Source organism: Harpegnathos saltator, unplaced genomic scaffold, assembly GCF_003227715.2.
Source record: "Harpegnathos saltator strain DR-91 unplaced genomic scaffold, Hsal_v8.6 scaffold604, whole genome shotgun sequence".
Taxonomy (NCBI): Eukaryota; Metazoa; Arthropoda; class Insecta; order Hymenoptera; family Formicidae; genus Harpegnathos; species Harpegnathos saltator.
This window is the reverse complement of record NW_020230432.1, coordinates 1,001,385-1,019,342: the sequence shown is the minus strand read 5'-3', so window position 1 is coordinate 1,019,342 and position 17,958 is coordinate 1,001,385. Positions and strand designations below refer to the sequence as shown.

The window sequence follows — 17,958 nt, the reverse complement described above, 5'->3', positions numbered from 1 at the left end:
AAATTCAGTATTTCGAGAATGTCGAAGTCATACATATATATATATATATATATATATGTATATATATATATATGTATGTATATGTCTATGTATACATCGGAATTTGTTAATTAATTTAACACGCACGCACTATATGGTCCTGCGAAAAATAGACGAATTAAATACATTCACGGGAATTCACTTTGCGTATTTATAAATTCCTGTGGAGCTCGAGTTTAATTATGTAATTTTGAAATTTCTCTATACTCTCTCGGAGAGTCATTATTATCTATTCTGTTTGAATGCCGTTTGTGAAAGAAATAACAAATAAAAAAGAAATCATTTCTCTCAGTCGGGGATATAAGTAGAAATAAATTTTCCTTTTTCCTTTTTATGGTATTTCTATCGCATATTGATAACGACATTATTGATAAGACAACAAAAGATAGAAAGAAATTCGAAAATTTTCAAGAATCGAAATTCACAATCTCAGGAATTGATGTAATTACGCAGAAACAAATTCCGTCGTAATTGACACAGGTTGCCAATTAACGTTAGATCAATCCGTCTATTTTCTCCCGGAGAACTCTATATACGCTACCGTGCACCACTCGAATCTCTACAAAACATACGTTAAAGGCAGTATTTTTTCCTTCGTTAACCCTGTTTGTAGGAAGAGTCTTACTATCTAAGTATACGCGACGTTACACAATCGTATGCAAACAATCGAAGGCTGTTATAACTAGTCGATTAAGTACGAAGTACGTCAGTTCGGCCCTTCGATTCATTCTGGAACACTCGTGTCGTCGATTCGTGCTTGCACCGCGATTCAGCGACGTGTTTAGCGCTAAACGCGACTGCTCGTACGTGCGTAACGCCACATGCAAATATCGGACCCGAGAATAGTCGCCGAATTTAACGCTGAGCAACAAGCGAGAGGTGGATCACGCGACGTACGTCATCAGCTCCTTAGCGCTAAACGCGCGCCGCAAATATGGGAGCTTCTCTCTACGATCGTCTTGAAATCGTCGAAAAAAAGACAATGCAGAGACCCAAACGAGCCTCCGGCCTTAAAATGGATCTTGGATGAAAGACGAGTTTCTTTTTCGGGGATTTTTCAGCGACGACGATAATACTCGCACGTATACGTATAGATATATGTATAAATATAACGTCAATACGAGAGAATATGTGTGTGTATGTGTTCGTACAAACTGATGGGTGGAAGCGGTCATATTTAAATCCCTTAAATACACCGTTCCTTCGCTCGTCATCGCTCGTTTCCTATTGTACACACTGGAAGCATCTTTCTCTCTCCAAGAAAGGAAAGTGTCCACACAACGCTGTTTGCGTACCAAACGCCGACGTCTCTGCTGCTCGTCATCTCGTCCGATTTGTTCGGTAAATAAAACGGAGAGAAAAGCGAGCGGTCGAATGGGAGATTCGTCCTATTTTCCGGAAAGAATCATGTTATCCGTTTCTCCGGTGCGCAATTGAATCAATGATATTGCAATCTCTTGGGTGTTCGATCAAGTATTAAAATTTATCATTGGGGTCAATTTTTTCAAAAGAGAAAAAGATCAGAAATTGTTCCAAAATCGTGGACGTAAAAGAAGAAAAGATACAACACGATTCCTTCGTCCGCTCGCCTCTTTCGGTTTTTTACGGAACTCTTGCACATATCCGTACTACAAATTGATATATCACATGATATTTCTACAATTTGACTAATTTTTAGACGCGCGTCGTTACCACAACGTCGAATTAATTTATATATTGCACTTCTTCCTTTCTCGCGAAGACTTTTGGCTAAAGATTTTTTCCATTATCCTTTCGCCGTCGAGGATTGATTTCCGGGAACAATCGTTATTTCTCTGAGGTAGAATTTCGCGCAAACCTTCGAAGATACAACTTCGTGATTCAACGTTTGAAAGTCGGCGAGAGTTAAGCTACGAGAATTTTTCGTTTCTAGCATATTTGGTACGATACCGATAATCTTCTCACCGGCTGTTTGGACGGACGCACCTCTGCTTTTACTGTTATGTCGTTTTGGGTTCTTTTCTTAACAACGACATAATCCTTTCGAGAATGTCGTCGCTATTGCACGTATTCTCACGGCGTTCCACATATCGCGTATCCACATATCAGAACTTATCGCGCTATAATGAGGAGAAATAACAGGTGTGACAAGAGAATGAGAAGTAGCTTGGAAACAAAGAAGACACATTTCAAAAATTATTTGAAAATGACGCACGATTAATTAATCTCTGTTGGTTACGAAGATAAAATATAGACGATGGTCATTCCCAAACGAAACAAATAACAACGAAGGTAAATGTGAAATGTACTTAATAATGTAACTTCATCATGAAAAATATCGATAGACGCGCGCGTTAATTGCGTTACAATTCTTAGTGTTTGGCACGTCGATCATATTAGTGTCGTTGTTACGAAGCCTGGCTTTGAAAGCCTGGCTTTGAAAGCCTGTGCGTAAGAAACTACGAGTGCGAGGAGCAAACAAACGGAAAATAGGATAGTGGCCGTTTTACGGGAAAAAACATAATTATTAATTAAAAAAAAAAAAGTACTACCATTTTCTCATAATCTGCCTCCAAATATAAAAGTCGATCTTGTAAAATAATAATTCTTGCGTAAATTTATGTATGATTAAAGTAAATCTAGATTTTTTTTCATTTCTGCGAATATGTTACGCGAATATGCTTCACGTACAAAATAATAAACTTTTATCATTGCTGAGCGAAGGGAAGAAAATCACGCAGACGAAAAACAACTATCTTTTACTTCATAGTGGTGTACTAATGCAAACTTTTGTTTTATATTATCGGTGTGACGCGTTTTACTTTTTGTGTTACACTTACGTGTATTACTTTTTGGAATAATCGCGATGCAACAATAGTATAAAAAGAGAAACCAAAGAAGCGAGATTATGAGAAGCCTATCACGAACGACTCGTTGGGAAAGCTTCTACGTTGAAATCGAAAACTATGATTCATAATACGGTAAATCCGTATAAGATGTAACGTAAAAGCGGGAATAAATGAAGAAGACTCATCAGTGCATACGAGTGTTATACAGAGTGCGAAAGCATTGCAGGGAACAACGAAATGACGTACATCCCTTCGACCCGTCGAGTTAAGGATCGCCGTCTTCGTCGATAGTTCCATCGACGTCGACGGGCCGGAAGTTCGCCGGAACGGTACGGAATTCTCGGTCGTGCCGGTTTTGAGAAGGACCGGACGATAGTCCGCGTCGCTCCCGAAGGCACTGATTTTCGTTTCGCGAATTTGCCGCGTTTTGGGGACGCACGCGACGCTTCTGGAACTATATACATGTATGCAACGATACTTGGACTAAATCGTCGTCTTTGAAACGAGTCTCCTGCGGAAGAGGAAACGAGAGGACTGTGAAGCGCGCCGTTCACGCCCGACGTCGTCGTGCGGCGTCGTCCTTAAGAGCCGTTATTCTTGCCGTGATTGTGCAGATTCGGCCTCAAGGTCACCGCACCTTCCACCCAGAAGTTCGGCCTCTCGAGCATGTTCTGCCACAGAGAGAGTTCACGACCGGTCGCGTCCATCCAGTCCACCGGTTTTCCGTAATGCTTCCCTGAAACGCAGAATGCGTGAAGTTCTCGCACACATACACGTATTATTGCAGGAAAGTGATGTGAATTTCAAACGCTGGAATAAATACGAAATTATATCTTATCTTATGAACCGACTGACAATTTTGAGCGACTAAGGTTGTATGATTTATATAGACTGGTATTTGGATTTACGTACCGGTGCCAAGATTGAACCGAACACCGCCCAAGAATTCGTTGCTGGCGATCCTGTCGTGATCCCAAACGGTCAGCTCTAACCCGCGCTCTGCTAATTCCTGCAGACTGACGTCCTTGTATATGAACGTGTGTCCCCAAACTGGTGAGCCGCCCGATCTGCGTACCACGCCGGTCTTCTGTTTGCCGGATCGGCCTTTGTCGGGTAGCAAATAACTGAAGCAGATTGCACGAAACGTATTGAGATTTTCCGGACACCGGAAACGGTCAATCAAAACTACTCGTTTGTCGCGCAAAAGATGCGCTGCCAATTACATAAATTGTATTTTCTATAGTTACGTCTCAGAGGAAATAGAGCAGAACATATGCATGTTAATCGGTTGGACGGAAAATACCTTTTGCAGAAAGGATCGCAGGTGCCAGAGTTCTTGGCGCGCGTTTGCAGATTCCTGGCCTCCTTGACGAGCACGTGGAGTGCTCCGCGGCTCCAGTTTTTCTTCGCCTTGGAACTGCTGCGATGCTCGGCACCGTTTTCCCGGTCGCGGTCTTGCTGCGTCGGATCCGGCGGCACGAATTTCAGGCCGACTATCACTTCCCCTTTGTAAGCGACCGGATCGTCGAACGGTTCCGTCTACGAGCGATTGTTACGTGTGGGTGATTCATGCGTTTCCTTTCCTCTCTTTCAGAGCGACGTCGATGAAATTGCGAAAAAAAATCTTGCGAAGACCGCGAGTAAGATTAGTTAACGTTCGACGTTGTTCGTAAGTAAATTATTGTACTCGTAATCGTACGGGTAAAAAAGTTTTTTTCGAACGAAATACGTGTGAAATTTCGTATATTAATATTAATATTAATATTACATTAAAAACCTCCGAAATTCTGATTTTCCATAATTAAGTATTTTAATATCTCTCTACAACGATATATCGCGTATTCTACGCGTCGTAAACTTACACGTAAACATGCGCGAGCGATATGAGCGCGTAGCGCGCGGAAAATCAAGAGGAATGCTGTTTGTTTCATGTTTCTACTTCAAGTTTTCATCGAGATACGGCCGTCGGAACAGTTTGAAATTTTTAGCGGGAGCGCGCGAGCCTTTGCCGCCAAGACCGGCGGAAGCACGCCTAGTACATTGTAACGTATTCGCGCCTCGGACTTCACACCTCTCGGCGGCGCGTTCGCTCAAAGGAGCGGCACGCAACATTGTAGGCGGTCTTACTTAGTTCACTGTCAAAGGATTCGCCGCTCGTCGATATCTTCATGTAGAGAAGTCGTAGCGACGTGGGAAATTGCATTCGAAAGCTAAGATTGTACCGTTACTGATGAGAGGACGACCTCGCGGTGTACTAATATATCTGTTTATTTTCTAAAATTTTTCTAGCTAAATTCTTTACCTAAAATTTTGTAAATGTAAATTCAATTCTTCAATCAATTTCTTTTTGCGCTGAAGATATGTCTGGGATAAATCACAACTAATGGACTAGTCTTTGATTAATGAAAGAGTTGCTTAAAATATCGTTTCGATACTTCATATCTAAGACGCATATCATGTCTACTTACGAATACCACGAATACACTTTACCATTCACATGCGCTCGAAAATATTGAAAGCATAATTAGAGATCACAGCTTGCGCCTCAAACGACAGAAAAAAAATTATAAATTTTTGCTAAATGCATGGTCGTGCGATCAGCTGAATGCATAGAGACGTCCAATAGACTTACTTCATCTCGCCGACGACATTATAACTCGGAGATTTCGGAGCAACGTTCCTCGTTGTTTCCCGAAATTTTCACCGAGGAAAAACCAATTGCGCATTCTCACTATTATTTATCGTCTGATATCGCACGGATTATATAAGAAGAAGAACTTACTCTCTCCTGAAGAGGATACCAATGTGGCGTCGGATCGTCGAATATCTTGTTCTCCAGCGGCATCCGTACCTCGCCGAGGAAGTCATTGCGACCGAACATGTCCGAATGCCAGACTGTCAGCCACAGTGTCCTGGTTTCCAGGCCGCTCAGGCTCATATGGAACTAAAATCGCGCGTTGACGAACTACTATCTCTGATCGTCATGCAAACGAGCAGCGGAACGTTCAGGCCGACGTTCGCGTCGACGGACTCACCTTCAGGGTTTCGTTGAACTCCGGGTTTAATGTGTGCTTCTTCACCTTCGTCTTCCTCTTTCCGCTCTTCGACTTGTCTGGCAACAGATATACCTTGACGTATCTGGAAAAAAACATGGAAGATTATAAATATTATCAAGTTTGTAAATTAACTTTGTTCGAATCGATTTGATTAGAGCACATTTTCTTCGTGCTGCACATTTCTTTCTTCTTTATAAAAAATGAGCGCATGAATATATAGAGTTGTTTAGTTAGCGCGTTAATATTTATTTAATTAATCATCTAGATCTTGAGATGTTCCCTAAGCTTCCTTTGTGGAAAGAAAATCTGCAAAACACAATTTAATCGTCGATCATATCGACGTTGAGCGAAATTACCTATCGGTATTATTGGCGTCGAGTTGCATTATCGAAGATATATCCACAATTGCACGTTATCTTCTCCACGTTTAATACACGATTACAAAGTCTACGAAATGGAAAGTCTCGCTTAAAATTACTGATCGTTATATCTTGATTACAGTCTCGCCGATAGATTACCGTTATAATAAATCGATCTTATCGAAATGGGAAATAACACTTTAACTTTTTTTCCTCCCACGAATATTAATTAAATACCGACGTAACTGTGTTTACACACAGATTTCGTTCGCAGGCTATTCATTAGAACCCGCGCGAGTGCCAAGTACTGAAATTATAAGTTGTGGAATGAATGAAAATCTATCTATCAAGCATCAAATATGACGAAAATAATGACGCTGAAGATGCTGTTGGGAAGAGAAACTTGCCCAGAGAACACTTACGGATCCGATCGTTTGCGCTTCACGTCTACCGGCGCGAGGTTCTTGCACTTCGTCACGTGCACTTCGAAGGTCAGGTGTTTGTAGTCGTACTGCAGGGCGAACTCCACCTCACCGGTGACGACCACGGATCGGCAACAACGTCCCTCACCCGCGCCGCTATACACCGACGCCATCGAGTCCGAGCGTGCCTAGAATCGCAGACGCGAAGATTAGAGTCGTAAAGACGAAGAACGGCGATTTCAGGGTCGTAAATCCGGTGTAGCGCTCCTACGCGATGTCTGTTCCTTATCGCGTTACATCTTGGCGAGACGTAACAGCATGCACATTATATTACAACACAAATGAAATTTTCTCACGACGAAACGAAAGTGAAGAATACGAGGCGTTTGAGCGAAGAAATTTATTGCGACGAAGATTCGTCTCGGCGAAAGCGAATTTTACAACTCCTCGCTGCTAGAATCGCTCCGAGTCTCAGCAAGATGTATTTATTTCCGCGTCAATTTTCGCGAGAACTCTCGAACTTGACTTGTGTAATTTTTTAAAGTAAATAATTCATTATTATGTGGATTATCTGTGACGACTGACTATCCCCGGTAATTATCGGCACGAGAATTTTCTCGTGCACCGATTTCATAGTTCATCAGTTTCAACGCATACCCCGAGGCTCGACAAAGAGGCACGAGTAGCAAGATGACCGGGATGCAATCCTGGATCCATGTCGTCCATGTCCATGACTGTGTGACTAGAGCCTGCTCGTGATCCTGCTCCGATAATTGGCGTGCTGCATGCCTCCGACAAACTGCCTCCGTCGTCTATGACATCATGAGGAAGCTTAAGTTATTCAAACTGACTCAGAGAGAAGACGCGTACCGAGAGAGAATAATGAATGAACGAATAAACAGGCAATTTTCATGAGTCAGATTTTTCAAAACTTCATCGTACAACAAATTAAGTACTATTTCAGTGTATCTCGGTAGAAAATAATTTACTTATCATTTTATCAACTCGCGATCCGTAAACCGTTCAGAGGAGCTTATCGTTACAACCGCCAACTCTTCGACTTACAAATTACCTCGAAACGACCGCTCTGTTAATGACGAGGGTTTTTTTTTTTTCATTCATTCGGCTTATGTGAAGATAATACCGTCTAAGTTTTTTTAAAGCATTTCCGTATATATAATATAATATAATATAATATAATATATATAATATAATCTCCCCCGATTTGTGGATCGCTCGAAAGCACTTTTCGACTAACAAGTTATTATCAACTCAGGGATATTTAACGCGGGCGCCCTTTCCTGGCCGTATCGCTTCGAGCACTTGCTGAAGACGCTGGAAGCGTATCCTATCTCGGAATCGCCCTTCGATGTTTTCTTCTCGTCGTCCATCGGCGGCTTCTCTTTCTTCGGGAGATCCGGCAGGCTGCCGATCACGCGTCTCATCCCGCTCAGAGTGCCGCAGGACAAGGATTTGCCCCCGAAACCCGAGTTATCGATCGCGTCGTCCTCGCGGCTTATCAGCGAGGCCTCCTCGCTGTTGGCAACGTTCTGCGCGGAGGCCTCGTCATCCTTCGAAACATCGTAGTCGCTCCTCGTCAGTGGAATCTCCTCCAGCGCGAGTTCCTTCCGCTTCACTGAATCGATCGACAAAGTCTCTGTCGACTCATCGATGGTCTCCAGGTACTTCGTCCTGTTCGTTCCGTTCCTGCCGGTCCTGCCGTTCGACCCCGGCGCCGACGAGGTGCGGACTGACTTCTGTCGTTTGTAACAAGAACCGCAACAGCATCCCAGAAGCAGCCAGTTCGAAGTGAGAGGTCGCATCATTTTTCCAGCTGTCCAGGAGTCGCCAGGATTAAAAGTCGAGTAACGAGTGCCTTTAGTCATCGCAATGGCCGCCTTTCATCATCGACTTCGAACTTCCGACGATTTCTTTCGCTTCTCGCGATTAGATCATTACTCGTTGTCGCTTCTATCGCCGATCTGTATTTTGGAGCGAGTTAATGACGGATAACGTATCTCTACTGGACTCGACCGAAAATAATGTGGCGTTCGCTCTCAACCGACCGGTTTTAATGAGAGCTGCATCTCATGCCGATGTTCCTCGTTCTAAATTGATAAGGAAATAACGTGGCGTCTTCGAGAAGTTATAAGCGAAGATAGTAACGACACTCTCAGAAATTCCAGCTTGATGCTTTCGTCGATATTCTGCAGCGGTTCATATAAATGAAACGAAGAACTGCTGCGCGCTTCCTCACTCTAAAGCGCGATAAAGAGGCACGATACGAAACGAGATGTTGCACTGACAAACTCGTTCGCTCGACTGCTCGACTCCTCTGGCGAACGGAACAAGGGCGACGATAATTCTGATTTTCGCTTCCTGCCTTTCAGGACGATAGCGTGTCAGCATCTGTATTCAAGGTCCAGTATCTGGCAGGGAGTGATAACGTGCGATAATAGTACGCGAGACTACTATTATTAACAACGATATAACTTCTATTTTCTTCTCTTCTCCCGGGCGTGAACGTTTCACGCGAAAGAAGCACGAAGAATTGCGAGAAGAGCGTTGATGCGAAAATATTTTTCGATCCGAAGAAGAACTGGGAGGAATTGTTAACAGGTATATATAATAATAACATAGAACATAGTCGGGTTTTATCGTTCTCTATCGTTGTATCAAGCGATTTTACTCGAAGAGACTTTCTCGCAATTATTTATTTAAGATTTTCAAGAAGGATTCTACAACGAGGCACGTGTGAGAGATTAAGACGCCTCTTTACGCGAGCCTCCCGGGACTCAGGGAGCGATACCCTGATTTCCTCACGTCCCGCGGGAATATGTTCTGAATTAAACGACACGTCGCAAATTTTAACTCGCAGGGGGAACGAGGGCGTCGCGCGAGGAAGATATCTAAGGCTCGATCCACACTATCCATCCGCTCACGCTCAGGTCGCGCTCCGATCAAATATTTTTCCACTGTTTATAACGCACGTATTCATATTATCGGTAACGTTCAAGTTTCGGTCCGATCTCGCTCCAGTAACGATCCTTCGAAGGAACATTTTGCCGGAGTGTGATCGAAGTTGTCCGGAGTCGTACCGATAATGTAAACAGATTTTCGATCAATCCACCGTCAGTTCTCGCAGACTCGCAATTCTCGTGGCTCTCAAGCAGCATCAAATAACAATAATAAGAATAAGAAAATATGAATAAAGAAAAATCGTGGTCCATTTGAAAAAGGCACGTATATATGTATATCGTGTTATAATTAGAAATTAATTCTGAACATATATAGGAAAATATGATAAAATATTAATGTTTCTTACAAAAGAGAGCAAATAAGAGCTGACGCCGCGATGTTCAAGGGAAATGTTTAGGCAGAAACTACACTGATCGTCTGGGATAGAACCGATAGAGCGGATCGATGAGTGATTCAATAGTGTGAACATTTTAGAAATACAATCGGATCGTGAGCGGAGCGCGATCGGACCGTGAACGAACCGATAGTGTGGATCGGGCCTAAACGAACGTTGCGACGCGCGTCCGTGCGTTCCACCTGCGGCGTTCGTGCGCGGGATAAACACGGCGCGTCGCGCGTCGCGCGTTGCGCTGAGTAACGTCAAAGTAACGAGCAATTAAACGTTAGATAACGTTTGTTCGAGAGCCACGTGACACCTCGGCGCACGATGCGTCCTAATCGCGGCCGCGCGATGAACGCGCGCTTCGCGACTCGCACGGCGCGCGGCGACGTAACGGATGCGCGGGATCGCTTCGCGACTTTTGCAAACGGGTTTAGGCGAATGTGTGTCAAGGTGAACGGTATCGAGGTATCTCCGCGGCGAGAAAAATGACTTTCATGCGTCGCGCGCGCGTCTATCTACGTTACACGCCGTGCGTGCATGCGCGCGTTCGCGCGCTCGCTTCATCAGGCCGCGCGACGTGTAAAGTCGGAAATTCCATCGCGACGCGGATGTGACCGGAGAGACACGTCTTTCTGCCGTGCAGCCGCGATATCGATCGTGATGTCGGTCGCCCGCGGCCAACGGAGGGATAACCGTCTCTCATTCGAGAATCGTCCCTTCAACTTTCCGCCTCTGCCGAGAAGAGGCGGTAATTACGTATAATCATTTATTACTCCCCCTCCCCCCAAAGCTTGTCGTTATCTCATGGATCACGACAGACGAATCTAATCTCTCACTCTTCGCTCTCATGTGTCCACGCGTCTGATGGTCCGATTTGTCACAGACGTCGTCCAAATCAGGAGTCCCGCTCTAAAGTGCATCCGCGAGTCCGCGAGTCTAAAGTTTCGCGACACCAGACGAGTTGGGCTAATTGGATCACTCGTTGCTGGCGGGCGCGAGTAGTTGCGCGTCTGCGTCTCGTTAAGGAATTTCGCCACTTTCCGATTGTCCCGGCCGGTAATTTTGACCCGTCTCTCGCCAGCGGTTCCCACCGCGTGCGAGAGCGCAACGAACGGGAAACGTAACAATCAACTATTAACGCGTGCGTATTCGCGCGCGTGAATAACGTATCCGGGACGTAGTACGCATCGAGAGCGCGGGCGAAAGTTCCGCCGCGCCTACGCTTCATCGAAATGAGAACCGTAGATCAATTGTCTGGCGGAGAACAATGTGAAAGGGCGAGCGAGTGAATCAATTATCGGCCACAGGGGTGATTTTCCGACGTTAGGATTGCGGCACCAAGCAGTTTATCGATGTCAATAGATGTTAACGCTCGCGTACTCCAAGCTCGCGCGAAATCGGTCGATCGGGAGGGAAACCTTCGACGTTGGATAATACACGCTAACGAACGCTTTTGCTTAACTCCGCCCGCGTAGGGAAAAAGGAAGCGCCTTTGCGTGATCGTCGCTTCCGTTCAAACTCGCGTTAGCCGCGCGCGGCTGGTCCCACTTGGTTTACCTTTCCTTTAGAAAACGACGTGTTGCGTATTCCGCGAATAATTAAATTACTCACTATACCGGAGTTGTACCTGCGTCGCTGTACCTGTGTGGGGAACCGCGTGGGGAGGGAGCGATATCGCGGACTCGGCGCGCCGCGCCGGTATGTTTCACCGCGAGCGTAGCCTGCGCATTCGCAATTATCGGATTACTCTATCGAAGCATGGATATCGTTGTATTACGGTAACACGAAGGAGTACCGCCACGCTCAGCGTTGTTTTCGCGTAATAACACGACGTGCTGCTGTGTGTCGTAAGTCTCGTTAGCCGCAATCATGCCCGCAGTCAGTCTTCGACACGTGTCCGACTGTCTCTCGTTCCTACGAAGCGGCGATAAAAAGGATTCATAATTTATGAGAGACGCCTTTTTCTCCAATCGATCACGCGGTCGGAATTTATCTCAACGCTGGTCGCAGCGTGACTTATCCGTATGAACTCATTAGCGGCCGGCGTCGATGTGGATCGCAGTCGTAGAAATCCGAGAGATACGCGACGGGCAGCACAGCCTAACATCGTGCTTCACGGTTGTCAGCCGAAGAACCGTTTCTGCCAATCGCGCAAAAAGCTTGACACGCATTCCAAATCGCGTCTGTGGCGGTTCAACAGCGTTCGCGGCTCTCTCTCTCTCTCTCTCTCTCTCTCTCTCTCTCTCTCTCTCTCTCTCGATACCGGCTCGACGCTCCTTCCGAATTCTTGCCCGCAGCCCGAATCCCTCCGTACTTTCCGACCGTCTTGAGAATGAGACTCCACATACGAAAACGTGAGAAGGAGGAATAGTCGAAACTTTCCCACGATGATTGGTTTGGTCAACAAGTTGAGAGAAGCTTTTTCGAAAATCAATTCAAATCTTCATAGCTGGATGTAATTTTATTCAATAATGTATTCCGACGGTTCTTCTCAGCAATCTTCTGCCATTCGAACAGGAATCGATACAAGCTTTGAATTTTTCGTAAAGGTCCCTGCAAACTTCTTAAAAAGCTCAATATTTATGAAATGGTCTCGCAGCAACTCCGACGTTCGAGTATCGCTTTTAATCTTTCGACGTCTCGTACGTGTCTCTTACTTGTTGAACAGGCCGCGCCTTTTGAGGGGAACAAAATAACTCGAATGTTCAGCGTGCCTCTGGCAGCGCAAAGCGCTGATTAGGAATCACATTAGACCTTATTTCCTGCGGGAAAAATCGATTCAACGGCTCTCTCGAGTAGACGTGACGACAACGACGACGACGACGACGACGACGACGATGGTCGCCGGCGGAACGCATCGAGCGCAGAGCACCAACGTGAACCCGTTGTCGAACGTAAACCTGTCGCCGAGCGATCTCTAACGAGCAAAAAAGGATGAACGGTGGCAAACGAGCCTGACTCGGAAGTCGCGAGCGAACGTGCGATGCATATAATGCGGCTGTAACGTGCTGTAAAACGCACGTACGGTGTTATTACAACGCGATACCGACGTGAGCACGGCCTGTTTCAGGAATCTCTAAACGTTTCTCGAGGAGCAGAGAGCGTGTCTTTTAAATACCACATTGTAGGGAGAAATACATCCTCGAGAGGACGAGAAGAAGATACTTTACGAGCAAGAAAATGTATGGTTGGGGAAAAGTCTATTATTAGAGAAGTAAGAATTTCGTCTAATTGTGTTCAAGCCATTAAGATACTTTTCCGAAGAGAGATATTTTTAGTATCATTCTTCTCAGAACACCATACTGTGGGAAGAAATACGTCTTGAAAGAACGAAGATAAAATACCTCGCGAGCAGGGAAATGTATTATTATTAGAGAATACAGATTTCGTCTAATTTATCGTTCGCGCGATTGAGATGCTCTTTCCATACACAGGATATTTTTTGAGTCTTTCTGTTGAAAACGGAAACTCGTTGCGATCGCAAAAGATCATTCTCGTGTCGATCGATTCCGTCGGAAATACATTTTTTAGCGACTTTAACCTCGACTTTGCCCTAGTAAGCATATAATCGATTAAATAATAGGTCGGCACGTTGTGGGTCAAAGGGAATCATCGAAGCAATAATCGAGGACATAAATACGAGACGGGATTATATTTTTCAGTGAATTTTAAGTGCGGTTGCATTTTCCATGCAACCGCGGTGTGATGGAAATTTTGCGAAAATATTTGGAGATTGTCGACACACGTCGCACCACATCGGCGCATCGGTGAGAAATTTCATCGGTTAGGAGGAACGACCGTTCGTCCGGCCAGACAAACTCTTTTGCTACCCCAAGATTTTATCCCTGAGCCACACGAATTGCAGGGTGGTTTCCTTCGTTATCGATCCGCGACAGGCGCAGCTGAAAACGGGAGTGGCACTGGCCCTAATTTCATTAGGTTCACCATTCGCGAACAGCAAAGTTCGAATATCATCGGAATGAGGGGTTAATCCAGCGCGATAATTAAAATAGATAATTGAGACTGCGAGCTTGACTGCGATAACAATCGTTCGTCAGTCGCACAAAAAATTGGAGCTCGCGCGAGTCGCGTTAATCATGTTAGCTTTGAATAACAAAAACGTGCGGTCGAGTAAAACGTTAACGTGAGACATTAAATGATTGAATGGTTAAGAGAGACGCAGCGTTAATTATTTCAGCTTTGGAAGCACACACTCGTTTCGGCTGAACGACAAATTGCAATTTTTCCGCCGCGAGAGTCTTTAATTTCACTACGCGTCAAGTAGCGAACGCTTTCGAAAGAATTCCCGGATTTACAAATAATTATCACCGGCGTTAATTGCCGCGTTTTGCAGCCGCAACAAACGTATTACGTAGGCGGGAAAAACACGGGTTTGATGTTATCGGGAGAGGTATTTACGTTCGCAAGTGGATTAGGTCAATGCTCGGCAAACATTGCGATATGTTCCGCCGATCAATAAGCCGGCAAATATACAGTGGCGCACGAAAGCATTCGAACGGTTTCATTCGACTTGTAATCGTACCGCCGTTCGTACACCGTAACGAACCATCGCGCTTGTATATGTGTGCGTGCGAGGCACGATATGAATGATGTCGACATCGGAGGTAAGTTTACAATTCGTTGCGGCACGTTGCTGCAAATCTCGCTTCCTGAGTTATCGCAGCATTACGCAATTTATCCGCGTTTAATAGAGCTCGAGCGAAGACAAACAAACAAACAAATAAATACACACACACACACACACACACACACACACACACTCTTTGACGAAATTTTTCCTCTGTACATTCCGTGATTTCATGCTGTAGGTATGTGCTTCTGAGATTTCAAGAATATGAAATATGACTCCGTTAAATATTACTCCGCTAAATATTACTCTACAGAACATTTAATATTCTCAGGCGAGTTATATCTCTCACATATCTGCTTCGCTCTCCTTTGAATGTTTACGTCGCTTCGAGTAGCGTCGCTGCTTTGAACTTTCATAATGCGAGGTCTCTTCGGGCGGTGAGATAAAAATGAGAGAGGTATCATCAGGTGCATCGTCGGGTTGAACGTTGCAGCTCGAGACACCGCTCTCCGAGTTACATGACAGCGAGTAAAGTTCGACAGTACGCATACGCGGGATGGTGCGTGCCGGGTGCGTGGGGTCGCCGCGTGGCTTTATCGATTGTCGCGCGCGTACGCCGGCGACCCCACGGGGAGCTCACGTCGGAGGTACGACGAAGGAAAGGAGGGAAACCTTGTAATGAAGCAGTTGCACCTGTTACACTCGAGCGAACACCCGAACACTGCTGTCGCATCATTAATGCGCGCGTTCTACTTGTCGCGTATAAAAGTGCGCGTTGGGAGCGAGCGGCGCGCGCTTTTCCACGTCTAAGGGAAAACAGAAGCAGGGGAGCGCGATCTACGTGTCTGAGAAGCGGAAGGATGCGGATCCAAGGAATCGATCTTTTTTCTTCCTCAGGGAGAACTCGCCGACTCGCGTTCGCGGCTGGCTCGATTCGGCGTGTGATTTACTCTGTGATCCGCGCAACTTCGATTTTTCCTTTGCAAAACTCATCTTCACGATTGCGCCGTAAAATCCGATTGCGTCGTACAATCTGATTTTAAAGATATATCAAATGACAAAAAATCAACATATTTTTAATTGCAGCGTTCTTAAGGAATTGTCCTAGAACGAGCAACAATACTCAATCAGTCGGTCGACAAATGTGTCAAGAGGATTTGCTGCCATCTGCTTCTCAACTATGAATTCGCTATGCTCGACTATGACTTGATGTTGGATTTTTCCCCGTCGGAATTTCCTCGTGAACTGTTTAGTTGGGATTTTAACATAATTATGCGTTAAATATACTATAACTATATGTTCAATACACATATACATTTTGTAACGTGTTACGTGTTACGTGAAATACGCTTTCTGTTCACTATCTTGTTTTTTTCCGCGGGATATATATAGTTGATTATCGACGAAAGGGTGAGGAGGCATTCTCTTTCCGCAAAGGTTGCGGTGTTATAACAGGCAATAATGTTGCGTTTTATATAATCGAGTCGTGTCGGGAAAACGCACTCGAACGTTCGGAAAATGGCATGGAACGCGAAAGGTGTGACGAAATAAATGGCACCGTTTTACCGGTGCATTGCATGACGCAATCGACAATCCGTGACGTAACGATTGAATTAATTCGTTTTAATCAAGGCAGGAAAATGTAAGGAAAGGTGCGAGGCGTCGCGATTACAACTCAGGCTGTTATTACAACGAATTTCGCGCGATGAGCGTGCGCGCACTTTCGCAACGCTGTCCCGCTTTTCGCAACATTTACGCCTCCGGAGGAGAAGACAATGGAATTCGCGACTGCTTCGTGTTGCTCAAGTTTACGCGAAAAAATCACGCTTCAAAATCACGAGGCGCACAAACCGTGTCTCACGGTCATATCTTTCAATGGCAGATTCTCGAAGTGATAATGAGTCGATTTTCCCCGGGACCAATTTTCATGTAGACCTAAGCAGTCGTAATACGCGTGCGAAATGAGTTGCATCTCTCGAGGAATTTAGACCTAAATATCCCCTTGAGCAAATTGCGATTTCTCGCTAAGCCCCGTGCAATTTTGCAAATTTATGCAAAAACAAATGCGCTCTCTTTCTGGTCCGGAGAGTTTTCTATTTTCTTAAGAGGGATATCGTTATGCCGTATCTCGTTATTTAGATAGTTAAATGTGTTAATAGCGTTGATTAGCTTGCTAATAAATTGGTCGGATTAAAATCGCCGCGGGATCGTCCGCGATCCGCCGGCGAGTTTCGCCGCGCGCTCTCCGTTCCGCCCTCACCCGCGAAGAATCTGCAAAAACGGTTTCTCTCGCCGGCGTTCTTTCGCACGAGACTCGCCGTAATTTCATATTTATACTCGGTCATTTGCATGACGTGCGGCACGTGTGCGTGACGACGTGGCCGTCTAATTTATCACGTAGGATCACACGTACCGCCGACCGAATTTCCTTTCATCCACGCGCTTTCTCCCATCGTCGTTCAAAAGCGCAACTTCGCGGATCTGAGCGCGAAGAATACGCTCTTCCCTTCATTTTCTCCGTCGCTTCGCGCGATAAGAAAGGCACTCGCAAGATATATTACCGTGTGAGATATAACAGAAGATTCAAGATCGGGGAAGGAAGAGCAATCAAGTGGCTGTTAATTAATGGCTGTTGATTAATCGGGTTAACTCGGCTGCACCTCGGCTGGCCGTTGATCCGCAAGTTGCCGCATATTTATTAAACAACTACATTTGTCACGACTGATTCTTCCGCAGGGAATTGGAAGAATGAGCGATAAACTGGCGACGAATTATTACGGCGGTAGAAGGATACATCGTTGATAAAAAAAAGAACGAGCTGCATTTCATGTATTCCCCGTCTGAAACTTCCGCGCTGATACGCATGAATTTATGGAGCGACTTGACGTAATCAGACCCCAATTGGATTCCAATGATAATCGCACGCGCGTCACGAGCTGTCCGTACCGTAGGATGTGTCAAGAGCCGCGTACTTTCTCCGTCGCTTGTAGATTTTCCGATAAAATTGAAACAGCTTTTCCCACTGCGCGGGTGCTTCACGGGAAACTCCCTTTGAAAATACCCCGATGCTATCATTCGACGTGCGCGGAGTCCCGGTCTTAGACAAGATAGATTGCTTTAACTCATTAATGTCGGCTAGGACAGAAATTTCGCGTTGATTTCAATGTTATGAATTTTTATGAAAATGCTCGAAATTTTAATCCAAAGTACATTACTAAGGGTTTTCGAGGTCGCTCCTTCCGAATCCGCTGCGAGAATAAAAAAATGAGTGTTTGTATTGATTTGTAACGGTTTTCTTTCAA

The 17,958-nt window shown here is 45.2% G+C and overlaps 1 protein-coding gene across 1 annotated transcript in view; it reads right to left on the bottom strand.

The window, feature by feature from the left end:
* Positions 1–58: 58 nt before the first annotated feature.
* LOC105183313 (uncharacterized) overlaps positions 59–17,958 on the bottom strand; it is a 58,169-nt gene continuing 40,269 nt past the window's right edge. The window contains exons 13-19 of the mRNA XM_025304397.1: positions 7,362–7,516; positions 6,705–6,892; positions 5,903–6,005; positions 5,650–5,811; positions 4,171–4,406; positions 3,780–3,991; positions 59–3,603 (exon numbers count right to left, since the gene is read on the bottom strand). Of these exons, the coding sequence (XP_025160182.1) occupies positions 3,449–3,603; positions 3,780–3,991; positions 4,171–4,406; positions 5,650–5,811; positions 5,903–6,005; positions 6,705–6,892; positions 7,362–7,516 (1,211 nt within the window). The 3' untranslated portion in view covers positions 59–3,448. The remainder of the gene's footprint in view (positions 3,604–3,779; positions 3,992–4,170; positions 4,407–5,649; positions 5,812–5,902; positions 6,006–6,704; positions 6,893–7,361; positions 7,517–17,958) is intronic.